Raw genomic sequence first — 14,429 nt, 5'->3', positions numbered from 1 at the left:
TCTACCAAATGTCTTCCTATGATCCAGTCTCTAGTACTAGAAATAAGTTCTGTTCCGGATATTTAATATGGATCACAATGTGCCATACAAAAAAGTGGAAACAGTTAACTTACAAATTAATTTACCCTATTTTTCCTTATCTAGTGCCTGTCTTCTACATAGCACTGTTGAGCGGAATAAGCATTCTTATGTAACCAAATGAGAGTTTGCCTGCCTGCTCCGTTCACTTCCCTAGACAATGCTAATGTATGGTAATAGGACCAAGAAACATAATATCATAGACAATGGAACTACATGAGTATTAAGGCAAACTGCTCCTCCCAGATGACTTGTTCAGGGTAATTATGACACAGCGAGCACACAGTGAAAAGTTCATTTTCTGCTATAATAAATATTAACCTGCATAACTAAAACCACGCTAAAAAAGGGAATCTGTCAGCAGATTTTTGCTATATAGTCTGAGAGCAGCATGAAGTAGGGGCAAAAGCCTGATTCCAGCGATGTGTCACTTACTTCTCTGCTGTAGAGGTAGTAGTGCTCAGAATGCTGAGCTGCGTATAACCCGCCCACACCCCTGATTAGCAGTTTATTGTGTTCACTGTGCATTGTCAGCAACTACCAATCAGTGGTGGGGTGGGGTCACATAGATTAGCCTGACTGGTTTGCACGTGAGACTAAGTTTGCACGTGAGACTAATAGTCAGGCAAGGATAATCTGCTGGTAAAACACTGATTGTTTTGAAACTACAATACATAGTCTAATAACTGACATGTCCCTGGAATCAGGCTTGATCTGCAGTATGCTGCTCTCAGAATAAATAGCAAAAAAAGCTGCTCACAGGTTGTCTTTTAAAGCACCACTCTAGCATTTTTTTATTTCACCGCTGGAGTGGTGCTTAAAATCCAAGTCCCCCTTGTCTGATACATCCGGCGTTTTCGCCACCGCTCCGGTCCATCTCCTACAGTTTGTGACCTGCTGGCTGCTCCAGTGTTTCATGAAGAAAGCCAGAGGTCATTAATCAATGTAAGTCTATGAGATCTCTGTTCTGGCTTTCATGGACTTGCATTGAGAGCTTGTGATGTCGTTTCTGACTTCCGGACAGTCAGAACCTGGCTCACAAGATGGCGCCACAGGACCAGAGCGGAGTTGAGAAATGGTGAAGACGCTGGAGGGTGAGTACATGACCGGGGGCAGGGGACTTACTTTTAAAGCTCAACTCCAGCAGTGAAAAAAACAGAAACGCTGGAGTGGTGCTTTAATAGCTCTATTATATGGGGGTCTATAGTCCAAAACTCAGCTGACAGATTCCTTTTAAAGAGGACTTTTCACCAAGTCAAATGTGGCAAATTTTTGCTCTTGTTTTATTCCCACTGATTCCCTGAGGTTTCTGTTTTTTTTGTGTTTTTATTAAGTCTACCACAAGTGTCACTCCGATGCCTCGCACACCTTCTCAGCGTTGCCCTACTCACTGCATTCAACACTTTGCTTCCCCAGCTTCAGACCATCTCCCTGAGCTGCCTTGTGCTTACTGCCATCTCTGCGCCGAGAGAATCTCCACTTGGCTATAGGGATGCGAGACTAGATCCTACAGGGATTTAACCCTGCTGTGACCTGCCGGGTTTGCCTTCCCCAGCCTATTCCTAGGCTGCAGGGGATTTATTAGGCAGCTCCTTCCAACACTCCTTGCCCGATCTTTAGTTCCTAGTTGCTTGTCTCTGGATCCTGTGGGTGCATGTTTGTTCTGTCTGTCTTGCTATTGACTCTGATCGTATACTGAACCTGTGCCCTGACTCTGGACTGTCTGTCCACATCTTTGCCTTCGTCCCCCTGTACTTCATACCCATGCCTCTGACCCTCCGGTCAGCTGCTGCAAACCCAGGGAGTGCCCTGGAGTGGTATTTGGTAACTACTTGTGGCCAGGCCTATCCTCACCATCAGAGGCTCTAGTAAATACCAGCTAATCACTTATTACGCCCCTCCAGGGTAAGCCGGCCCGTGGTGAAGTGGGTCCACACCCACCCACATTACAATAAGATTCCATAGATATCAGCTTTTTTATTTAGTGTTAATTTTTATGGTCTTTACCAAGAGGGCTTATGATAAGTTGTATCAAGTCATAAATGACAGCGAAAGAAATGTGAATAGAACCAGAGGCTTCAGATTAAAACTTGGTTTTAGTTTAATATGTTTTGTGAACGCAGTAACAGAGTTAGCTCAGTTGTATTGCTAAACAGTAGCCGTAGAGTTATGTATCATTAGCTATTGTCACATCTCCACCAGAACCTTCTCCTGCGACTTCTGCTTCTGTCGCCAGGCGTCACAATATTTACTCTGTGAGCAGTGCTGGTGATAGAAGAGGAAGAACCAGAAGCTCTGAACGGCAGGCTCTGTCCAGACACTAAGGTTAGAGTGGCTGGGACCCGTAGGGCCACCCAGTCTGGCAGTATGTGTGTGTGCTTCCAGCTGAAGTTATCAGCTCCCTGCTTTAGGCCAGTTTCACACATCCGTATATTTCTGGTATCGGAAAAACAGGTACCGGAGATGTCCATGTCCCGTGTGTCCGTGTGTGTCACACGTGTGACAACCGTGTGCCGCCCGTGTGTCGCATCAGGGTCACACGTACCAGCGCCGGGGAATCAGCGCTACAGTTAGAGCTGTTCCCAAGTGCTGGGTGCTGAACACTGCGATCAGAGCCAGCAGGGACAATGATGAGGGTAGTAGTAGTCTGTTCCCGCAGTATCCACCGGTAAAAATAAGAATAAAATAATAAAATCCATATACTCACCTGTCCAGGGAGTCCCCTGCTGTAATCCTCTGACCGCTCACGCAGAGGAGTCGGGGAGAATGAGCCACTCCAGCGAGCGGCTCCAGAGTTGAGCTCAGGAGCGGTGTCCTGTCACTCACTGAGCGCAGCTCCGGAGCGGCTCCTTCTCCCCGGCTTCTCAGCATCAGTGGTCAGAGGATTACAGCGGGGGACATCTCCGGACAGGTGAGCATAAGGATTTTATTATGTTATTCTTATTTTTACACAGGGACACTGCGGGAGCAGACTACTACTACCCTCATCATTGTCCCTGCTGGTGCCGATCACAGCACCGGCAGCGAGCCATGATGAGGGCAGTGTTCAGCACTCGGTGCTTGGGAACAGAGCTAACTGTACACTGATTCCCAGGCGTCACATGGATGTCATCTACGTTGGACGTTTTGCGGACCGTGTATCCGCAAAAAAACACACATCAGCGTGTGGAGCACACGGACACGCGGTCCGTGGAAACACACTGACATGTGCACAGACCCATTCATTTGAATGGGTCTGCATGTGTCAGTGTCTCCAGTACGTGTGGAAACTGTCACCACATGTACTGGAAACACGGACATTTGAAAGAGCCCTTAGACAACTGGAGAGCACCACACCCTACTGAAGCTTTCGGCTTGCTGCTGGAAGCTGCCAGATATACCTTAGCGTTTCCCGGCTAGGTGTGCGTCTTCTCCTCCTGGTTTGTTTAGTGTATTCCTGTTTTGACCCCAGCTCGTTTCTGACTATTTTTACGGATCCTCATTTTGTCCTTGATGTGACCTCTCGGCTCTGACCCTGTTTGGCAACCATTCCTACCACTGAACGTCAGCCCTTCCATGGTAGCATTCCACTGGGTCCTATTGTAAAACCAGATCCCTGTACAGGTGTTAAAGGGTATTGGATTTTTCTGGAGTCTGTCAGACGGAGTGGCTTGTGCCAAATCTGACCGAGTCAGCCTTTTGCGCTTGCGACCTCAGGCAGACATTACACCTACATTCCCAAATCTCATCTGACATTGCTATCAGCACTCAGTCTACCCCCCTATACTGACTGCTGCGAGATGAGATCTGGAAGTGTTTGCAATGATACAGAACTCAGCTCTGCTCTATCTGTATACAGTAACTACAGAGATCAGTAAGGAGAGGAGGCCGTGTTCTTTTTTCCCTTGCATGCTGTTGTCTGCTTAGGATTAGTCATCCTCATGCAGGGGAAGAAGTACAAGCCCCCAGAGACAAATCTCTGCTAACACCCAATTGAACTATAACATAAATAATAACCTGAAGTCACTAATCAACGATTCCAGTTTAATATGCTTAAATTGTTGAGATGTTCTCTTTAAATACAAATTCTGACTGTTGTAGCCCCACAAATGAATGTTAATTTATACATTTAACCTAACAATAAATGTGTATGCAGTGAACTTTTAAGTGTCCCAAACCGAATGCTGCAGTTAGGCAGAAATATATATATATAATTAAATAATCAGCACAGAATTTTAGACCTATAAGCCAAATGGTGTTAAAAGGTAGTAGTAATAATAATAATAATAATAATAATTTTATTTCTATAGCACCAATATGTCCCACAGCAGATTGCAAATTAAAAGGTATATATCAATACATTTCTATACCGGATATGTTCTGGCTATATTGGTATACAATCTCTATATGGACTAGCACTATTGCTCCCACATTCAGTAAATTATGGGGTCAGTCTGTTGCTACTGGCTCTTTTTAGGCTCAGCCAAAATAAATGTAGCATACACCTCTGATAGGCTTTACATGTTTATTATTTGTAGTGTAATCACCTTTATTTGCCTCTTGGTACTTTTTTTTAGCTTGTATTGTATCTTTTACTTTACTACGATATTGAGTCTTCAGGTTTTCAGTTTCCTGTTGAGTCGTCTGTGGAATGAAAAGCCAGAGGTACATTAAATTGTTTTTGAAATATCAAACACTTGCAATATGAAGATTGCGTATAACTTTCATTTTATAATGAAAAGGAACCATATTTTATTTATAATTTCTCGGTATAATCACAGTTGAATTGACGTAGTGACCAATTACCATTATTCAGAAAAGGAAAAATTCATTTTTGTGGTCTCTTTTGTGGTCCCTTGCAGTACTGCAGTTTAGGGATAACTGATTTACTTGAATCTTGGCATATTATTATTTATTATTATAGCGCCATTTATTCCATGGCGCTTTACATGTGAAAAGGGGGTATACATAGCAAAAACAATTGCAATAATCTTGAACAAAACAAGTCAGCGACTGGTACAGGAGGAGAGACGACCCTGCCCGCGAGGGCTCACAATCTACAAGGGATGGGTGAGGACACAGTAGGTGAGGTTAGAGCTGATCGTGCAGTGGTATGGTGGAGCGGTGGTTACTGCAGGTTGTAGGCTTGTCGGAAGAGGCAGATCTTCAGGTTCCTTTTGAAGGTTTCCACGGTAGGCGAGAGTCTGATGTGTTGGGGTAGATAGTTCCAGAGTGGGGGGGATGCATGGGAGAAATCTTGTCTGCAATTGTGGGAAGAGAAGATAAGAGGGGAGTAGAGAAAGAGATCTTGTGAAGATCAGAGGTTGCATGTAGGCGAGTAACGGGAAACTAGGTCACAGATGTATGGGGGAGACAGATTGTGGATGGCTTTGTATGCCAGGGTTAGGGTCTTGGACTTGAGCCTCTGGGCAATGGGGAGCCAGTGAAGGGATTAACAGAGGGGAGAGGCCGGGGAATAGTGGGGGGACAGGTGGATTAATCGGGCAGCAGAGTTTAGGATAGATTGGAGGGGTGCGAAAGTGTTGGAAGGGAGGCCACAGACAGGAGGTTGCAATAGTCAAGGCAGGAGATGATGAGGGCATGGACTAGTGTTTTTGCAGATTCGTGCTTGAGAAATGTGCAGATCCGGGAGATATTTTTGAGTTGGAGTCGGCAGGAAGTGGAGAGGGTTTGGATATGAGGTTTGAAGGAGAGATCAGAGTCAAGGGTTACCCCGAGGCAGCAAGCTTGTGAGACTGGGGAGAGTGGGCAGCCATTAACTTTGATGGATATGTCAGATTGGGGGGGGTTTGAGTGAAGTGGGGGAAAGATGATGAATTCAGTTTTATCCATGTTAAGTTTTAGAATCTAGCAGAGAAGAAGGATGAAATAGCGGACAGACATTATGGGATTCCGGTTAGTAAGGAGCTGATATTGGGTCCAGAGAGGTAGATCTGTGTGTCATTAGCATAGAGGTGATACTGAAAGCCATGAGACTCTATGAGCTGTCCCAGACCAAAGGTGTAGATGGAGAAGAGCAAGGGCCCTAGAACTGAGCCTTGGGTGACACTGACAGATAGGGGGCAAGATGAGGAGGTGGTGTGTGAGTGGGAGACGCTGAATGTCTGGTCTGTTGGTATGAAGAGATCCAAGATAGGGCCAAGTCCGTGATGCCAAGAGATCAGAGAATCTGTAGTAAGAGGGAATGGTCGAAGGCTGATGACAGGTCCAGGAGTAGGAGGCTGGAGTAGTGTCACTTGGATTTGGCGGTTAGTAGGTCATTGGTGACTTTAGTCAGGGCAATTTCAGTGGAGTGATGCAGTCGGAAGCCAGATTGTAAGCAGTCGAAGAGGGAGCATGAGGGGAGGTGGGAGGACAGTTCAAGGTGGACGTGTTGTTCCAGTAGTTTTGAGGCATACGGGAGAAGTGATATGGGATGATTGATAGTCAGAGAGGATGGGTTGAGTGAGGGCTTTTTGAGGATGGATTTGACTGAGGCATGTTTGAAACATGAGGGGATGACACCGCTTGTTAGTGACAGGTTAAAGAGGTGTGTTAGGGTTGGGATGAAAACTGTGGTAAGGTTAGGGATGAGGTGGGACGGGATTGGGTCAAGTTTGCAGGTGGTGAGGTGTGATTTGGAGAGGAAAGAGGAAACTTGATCTTCTGTAATGGTGAACAGTGTATATCTCACAACAACATCACAACAATATAATGACTAAGGTTCGGTTCATATATATACAACATGGCAACTATTTATAACAGGGCCTAAGACGTCTATTATTTATTCTGCACCATATTAGCCTCACACTATCTCTAGATTCACATGGTGTATTGCATCCAAATCTAGACTAGCACAAAATGGGTGTGAGGTTATGGGGTCAACCCCTCACCATAAGAATAGATGCAACACATACAAAAGTGGTAACTTATCATCCGTCATGCCTCTAAAAATTAATGAAATATGGGAATATGGTTGTTATTGTTATGGGGAACTTTGGCTAGAGCCGAAAATGAGGATACTAAGGAATATGCTTTAATATGGATTATATTTTGAGGGCACTGTGATTGACAAGGGTGTGTATGTGTTTTTGTGTGCATGAATGTGTGTTTGTCTATGGCCATGTCTTTTAACTCTCCACCGCATTATCAACCCTTTAACAGGGCCTTGAAATATAACTTAGAATAAAAGCCAAATCAGAATCTCGATTTGTAGACACCGCGTTTTGGGGGTATTGCCCCTCATCAGTACAAATTATGAGATCTGATTTGGCTGGGTGATAGGCTAAGACTGGGATCTAAGGAGTAAGGATTCTCCTTGTGGAGTGACATGCCAGGTGTGATACTCCAGTATGAGGAGACTTTAACGGCCTTGCATGCTCCTCTGGGAAATGTAAATATGCAAATTATAGGGTCGATAATGACTTGTAGAATTGCTACTTCCAATAGGTGACACTAGAGTTCAAGTCCTCTTCCTCTCTGAAGAGACAATTTGCATATTTAGTTTCCCAGAGGAGCAAGCAAGGCATTTAAGTCTCTTCATACTGGCGTGCCAGACCTGGGATGTCACTCTCCACAAGGAGAAACCTCACCCAGTCTTAGCCTCTCATCCAGCCAAATCAGATCTCATACTTTATACTAACAAGGGGCAATACCCCAGAACACCATTTCTACAAATTGAAATTCTGATTTGGCTTTTATCCTGAGTCATATTTCAAGGCTCGTTAAGGGGTCTGTAATGACTTGTATGATTGCTACTCCCAATAAGGGGCACTAGAGTTCAAGTCCTCCTCCTCTCTGAAGAGACAATTTGCATATTCTACAAGATAATGGGGAGATAGTAGGTTTGGGGGTTGCGGCAGCTCTGGTGGTGGTGAGGTGGCACCCGGGTTATTGCAGGCTGTAAGCTTTCTTGAAGAGATGCCTTTTCAAGTGTTGTCTGAAAGTTTTGAAACTGGCGGATAATTGGACGTGTTGGGGCACAGAATTCCAGAGTATGGGGGATGTTCGGGATAAGTCTTAGAGGTGATTGGGTGAAGAACGTATAAGAGTAGAAGAGAGAAGAAGGTCTTGAGAGGTCCAGAGATTAAGTGTTGGAAGGTAACAGGAGATTAGTTCGGAGAAATACGGAGGAGACAGATTATGGAAGGCTTTGTAGGTCAATGCCAAAACTTTGAACTGGAAATGTTGGGCAATTCGGAGCTAATGAAGACATCTGAAGAGGTGAGAAGCAGAGTTATAGCGAGGAGAGAGGTGGATTAGTCATGCAGCAGAGTTAAGGACAGACTAGAGAGGTGCGAGAGTGTTAATCGGGGGCCACAGAGGAGGATATTGCAGTAGTCGAAGATTGAGATGATAAGGGCATGCACTAACATTTTAGTAGATTCAGGGTTGAGGAAAGGACGGATTCTGGAAATATTTTTCAGTTGGAGGCGGCAAGATGTGGAAAGAGCTTGGATGTGTGGTTTGAAGGACAGGGCAGAATCGAGGGTTAGTCCGAGGCAGCGGACTTGCGGTACAGGGGAAAGCGTGATATAATTTATTGTGATAGATCAGGTAGGGGAGTTAGGTGATAAGGAGGAAAGGTGATGAGTTCTGTTTTGTCAACATTGAGCTTTAGGAAGCATGATAAGAAGGAGGATATGGCTGATAGACACTCAGGGTTTTGGACAGCAGAGAGGATGATGTCTGGGCCAGAAAGATAGAGCTGAGTATCATCAGGACATATATGGAACTGGAAGCCATGGGGTTTTATGAGTTGTCCCAGGCCAAAGGTATAGATGGAGAAGAGTAGGAGTCCCGGAACAGAGCCTTGAGGGACACCAACAGAGAAAGGGTGGGATGAGGAGGTAGTGTGGAAGTGGGAGACGCTAAATGTGCAGTTGGAGAGGTATGAGAATATCCAGGAGAGGGCGAGGTCTTTGAGGCCAAGGGAAGAGAGGATTTGTAGTACGAAGAAGTGGTCGACTGTGTTGAAGGCAGATGACAGCTCTAGAAGGAGGAATTCAAAGAATTGTCTGTTAGCTTTGGCTGTAAATAACTTGTTAGTAATTTGGGTCAGGGCAGTGTGGAATAGTGAGGACGGAAGCAGGATTGTAGGTTGTGAAAGAGTGAGTTAGATGAGACATGGGAGGAAAGTTCAGCATGGATATGCTGTTCGAGGAGTTTGGAGGCGAACGGAAGCAGCGATATGGGGCGATAGCTGGACATAGAGGTCAGGTCGAAGGATGATTTATTTAGAATAGGTGTGATTGTGGCATGTTTGAAGGAGCAAGCAAGGCATTTAAGTCTCTTCATACTGGCGTGCTAGACCTGGGATGTCACTCTCCACAAGGAGAAACCTCACCCAGTCTTAGCCTCTCATCCAGCCAAATCAGATCTCATACTTTATACTAACAAGGGGCAATACCCCAGAACACCGTTTCTACAAATTGAAATTCTGATTTGGCTTTTATCCTGAGTCATATTTCAAGGCTCGTTAAGGGGTCTGTAATGACTTGTATGATTGCTACTCCCAATAAGGGGCACTAGAATTCATGTCCTCCTCCTCTCTGAAGAGACAATTTGCATATTCTACAAGATAATGGGGAGATAGTAGGTTTGGGGGTTGCGGCAGCTCTGGTGGTGGTGAGGTGGCACCCGGGTTATTGCAGGCTGTAAGCTTTCTTGAAGAGATGCCTTTTCAAGTGTTGTCTGAAAGTTTTGAAACTGGCGGATAATTGGACGTGTTGGGGCACAGAATTCCAGAGTATGGGGGATGTTCGGGATAAGTCTTAGAGGTGATTGGGTGAAGAACGTATAAGAGTAGAAGAGAGAAGAAGGTCTTGAGAGGTCCAGAGATTAAGTGTTGGAAGGTAACAGGAGATTAGTTCGGAGAAATACGGAGGAGACAGATTATGGAAGGCTTTGTAGGTCAATGCCAAAACTTTGAACTGGAAATGTTGGGCAATTCGGAGCTAATGAAGACATCTGAAGAGGTGAGAAGCAGAGTTATAGCGAGGAGAGAGGTGGATTAGTCATGCAGCAGAGTTAAGGACAGACTAGAGAGGTGCGAGAGTGTTAATCGGGGGCCACAGAGGAGGATATTGCAGTAGTCGAAGATTGAGATGATAAGGGCATGCACTAACATTTTAGTAGATTCAGGGTTGAGGAAAGGACGGATTCTGGAAATATTTTTCAGTTGGAGGCGGCAAGATGTGGAAAGAGCTTGGATGTGTGGTTTGAAGGACAGGGCAGAATCGAGGGTTAGTCCGAGGCAGCGGACTTGCGGTACAGGGGAAAGCGTGATATAATTTATTGTGATAGATCAGGTAGGGGAGTTAGGTGATAAGGAGGAAAGGTGATGAGTTCTGTTTTGTCGACATTGAGCTTTAGGAAGCATGATAAGAAGGAGGATATGGCTGATAGACACTCAGGGTTTTGGACAGCAGAGAGGATGATGTCTGGGCCAGAAAGATAGAGCTGAGTATCATCAGGACATATATGGAACTGGAAGCCATGGGGTTTTATGAGTTGTCCCAGGCCAAAGGTATAGATGGAGAAGAGTAGGAGTCCCGGAACAGAGCCTTGAGGGACACCAACAGAGAAAGGGTGGGATGAGGAGGTAGTGTGGAAGTGGGAGACGCTAAATGTGCAGTTGGAGAGGTATGAGAATATCCAGGAGAGGGCGAGGTCTTTGAGGCCAAGGGAAGAGAGGATTTGTAGTACGAAGAAGTGGTCGACTGTGTTGAAGGCAGATGACAGCTCTAGAAGGAGGAATTCAAAGAATTGTCTGTTAGCTTTGGCTGTAAATAACTTGTTAGTAATTTGGGTCAGGGCAGTGTGGAATAGTGAGGACGGAAGCAGGATTGTAGGTTGTGAAAGAGTGAGTTAGATGAGACATGGGAGGAAAGTTCAGCATGGATATGCTGTTCGAGGAGTTTGGAGGCGAACGGAAGCAGCGATATGGGGCGATAGCTGGACATAGAGGTCAGGTCGAAGGATGATTTATTTAGAATAGGTGTGATTGTGGCATGTTTGAAAGCAAAAGGGAAGGTACTAGAGTTAAGCAATATGTTGAATAGATGGGTTAGGGCTGGGATAAGCATGGTGTTGAGGGAGGAGGTGGGATGAGATGGGTTCAAGTGCACAACTGGTGAGGTGCAATTTGGAGAGGAGATGAGTGAGTTCTCATTCAGTGATGGTGGGGAGGAAGGTTATGGGGGAGGAGCAGTGGTCTTTTAGACATAGGGGTTGTGGTGGATGGGCAGTAAAGACTTGCCTTGTTTGGTCGACCTTATTATTTAATTGTGCGTCAGAGCCTTCGGCAGAGATGAGGTCGGACGGGGTAGTGGAGGGAGTTAAAATTGTTGAATAACTGTTTGGAGTTGTGGGATAAAGAAGATACAAGGGTTGTGAAATAGACCTGTCTAGCAGAGGTGAGGGCCGATTTAAATGTTAAAGTTGCTGTTTTGAATGTCTTGAAGTTTCTTGAGAGTGTGTTTTCTTCCAACGCCGCTCCGCAACCCTGGACACTTGACGAAGCTTTTTAAGTGAGGTTGTTGTGCCAGGGTTGTCTATTGATTCGTTGCACTCTGCCATGCACGAGAGAGGCAACTGAGTCCATAGCTAATGCCATTGTTGCATTGCAGAAAATGGTGGTGTTGTCTGTGTCGTGGAGTGAAGATATGGAGGATAGTGGTAGAGAAGAGTCAGTGAGTGTGTGAATGTCTAGGTGTGCAAGGTTTCTGTGGGGGTGTGCTAGTTTCTGAACATGGGGGGGTAGGTGAAGAGGACAGGGATGAGAAGGTGAGTAGATGGTGGTCAGATAGGGGGAGAGGTGAGGCTATGAGGTTAGATAGGGAGCAGAGGTGGGAGAAGATAAGGTCTAATGTATGTCGGTCTGTGTAGGTGGCTGCGGAGGACCACTGAGTAAGACCAAGGGATGAAGCAAGGGACAGGAGCTTGGAGGCTGCAGGCTGATGGGAGTCAGTGGGGATGTTGAAACCACCCATGATGATGGTGGGAATGTCAGCAGAGAGAAGCCCGGTGGAGAAGTGGTCAATAAAGGCAGTGATCAGACCCGGGGGTTGGTATATGACGGCCACTTGGAGGTTGCAGGGAGAGTAGATACGGACAGAATGCATTTCAAAAGAAGAGAGGATGACAGAGGGTATAGGTGGGATTGGGTTGAAGGTGCAGTTGTTAGAAAGAAAAAGACCTATTCCTCCACCATGTCTATTGCCAGGGCGAGAAGTGTAGGTGAAGTGAAGGCCACAGTAACACAGCACAGCGGGTGAGACTGTGTTGGAGGATGTTAACCATGTTTCAGTGAGGCCCAGAAAGGATAGCTTACAAGAGGTAAAGAGATTGTGAATGACGTGAAGACGGATCGGGTGTTCCAAAGCGCTCCAGAGAAAGGGTGTGTGCAGAGTTGGGGGGGGGGGTCAAAGGAATGGGTTTGATGGTGCAGAGATTGCGGTGGTTTCTAGTAGGCGGGGAGTCATAGGAGGGAGAATTAATGGGGGGTACTAGCTGTGGAGATTGGATAGGATAGATCACCATAAGTGAGAAGAAGTAGAGAGAGGGAGAAGAGGTGGGAGAAGGAGAGTGGCCACCTTGTTTAGTGTTTTAGTAGAAATGGCTTCTACTAAAACACTGAGGTTAACAAGCAAATGTGCAGATGAGATCAGGTGGAGTAGTAGGAGGGAAGGTGAGATAGTTATTAGTTTGGAGACTGCTTAAGTTTGGAGATAGCAAAGTAGAGTAAGGATTAGTGGAGCAAAAACTGTAAGGGCATAAGCAAGAATGGTGAAAAGTAAGTGAGGAAGATAAAGAGGTAAGCACAGTTAATAATCAGTTGTAGCTCTTACGTTCTGGTCATTTTTGAGACATTTATTGTATATTTCTGTTGTGTACTTGATAATGCTGTACACAGACACCAGGTGAAACTAAAGGGGAGGAGCCACAGGGATGCAGGTAAGATTAGAGATATAGGAAAAATTAACAGACAGGAGTGAATACGAAACTTTACTAAATACACAGCAGGGAAACAGCAGACACACCAGAAAAGGCAGAAAGTGTGAATTGTGATGAATGGACGTGAATATTCAATTCAGTAAACAGCATTCCAGAATAGACAGAAACAAATTGAAACTGAAAAAAGTAATTTTCAATTAAAATTTACTGAATATCAACCAATGAAAATCAGACATTGCTTTTGAATTGTAGCTCAACAGAAAAATATAAAACAAACTAATGAAACTGGCCTGGACAAAAATGATGGCAAATAATATGACCATAGGGACATGTTAAACAATAGTGTGTCCTGTAATTATCATCACAGGTTTCTACAAACGTTTAATCAATCAGTCTGTCTAGTTCAAAGGCGAAAAGTAGTCACTGTGCTATTTGGTATCATAGTGCACCACACTGAAAATCGACCAAAGAAAGCTAAGTAGAGAGTTGTCTCAGGAGATTATAAAGAAAATTATAGACAAACATGTTAAAGCTAAATGCTATAAAATCATCTCTAAACAGCTTGATATTCCTGTTACTAAAGTTACACACATTATTGAGACGTTTATGGTCTATGGCGCTGTAGCCAACCTCCCTGGACGTGGCCAAAAGAGGACAATTGATGATGAACTGAAGTGAAAGATAATATGAATGGTAACAAAAGACCCAGAACAACTTCCAAAGAGATAAGAGGTGAACTCCAAGGCCAAGATACATCAGTCTCAGATTCCAGCATCCATTGCTGTCTTGGCCAAAGTGGATTTCACGGAAGACTAACAAGGAGGAAACCACTGTTGAAAGAAAATCATAAAAAAGCAAGACTAGAATTTGCCAAAATGCATATTGACAAACCACAAAGATTATGGAAAAATTCCTTTGGACAGATGAAACAAAACTGGAGCTTTTTGGAAAGTCACATCAGCTCTATGTTCACAGACACAAAAATAAAGCATACAAAGAAAAGAACATTGTACCTACTGTGAAAAATGGAGGAGGCTTGGGACTATCAGGGCATTCTGGAGCGAAATTTGCTGCCCAGTGTCGGATAGTTTGTTTTGAGTCACAGGTCATAGGTCCTCCAAAATTATAATGACCCAAAACACACAGCTAAAAACATCAAAAAATGGCTAAGAGCAAAGCATTGGACTATTCTGAAGTGGCCTTCTATGAGAGCTGATCTAAAAGCTATTGATGATTTGAGGAAGGTGCTGAAACATTTAGTCTGGAAAAGCCACCTTCACACCTGAGACAGCTGGAGAAGTTTGCTCATGAGTAGATGGCCAAAAATACCTGTGGAAAGGTGCAGAGGTCTCACTGAGAGTTACAGAAATCGTTTGCAGTAATTGCCTTAAAAGATTGTGCAAAATGATATTAAA

The 14,429-nt window shown here is 44.7% G+C and overlaps 1 protein-coding gene across 1 annotated transcript in view; it reads right to left on the bottom strand.

The window, feature by feature from the left end:
- Positions 1 to 14,429, bottom strand: part of FES (FES proto-oncogene, tyrosine kinase) — a 177,638-nt gene that overhangs the window by 106,982 nt on the left and 56,227 nt on the right. The window contains exon 4 of the mRNA XM_073653191.1: positions 4,605 to 4,701. Coding sequence (XP_073509292.1) covers positions 4,605 to 4,701 — 97 coding nt within the window. The remainder of the gene's footprint in view (positions 1 to 4,604; positions 4,702 to 14,429) is intronic.

The sequence above is a fragment of the Phyllobates terribilis genome, unplaced genomic scaffold (genome assembly GCF_046119375.1).
Source record: "Phyllobates terribilis strain yellow unplaced genomic scaffold, ASM4611937v1 Scaffold_11__3_contigs__length_659146591, whole genome shotgun sequence".
Classification (NCBI taxonomy): Eukaryota; Metazoa; Chordata; class Amphibia; order Anura; family Dendrobatidae; genus Phyllobates; species Phyllobates terribilis.
Note: the sequence above shows the minus strand (reverse complement) of the source record. Positions and strands in the feature narration are given on the sequence as shown.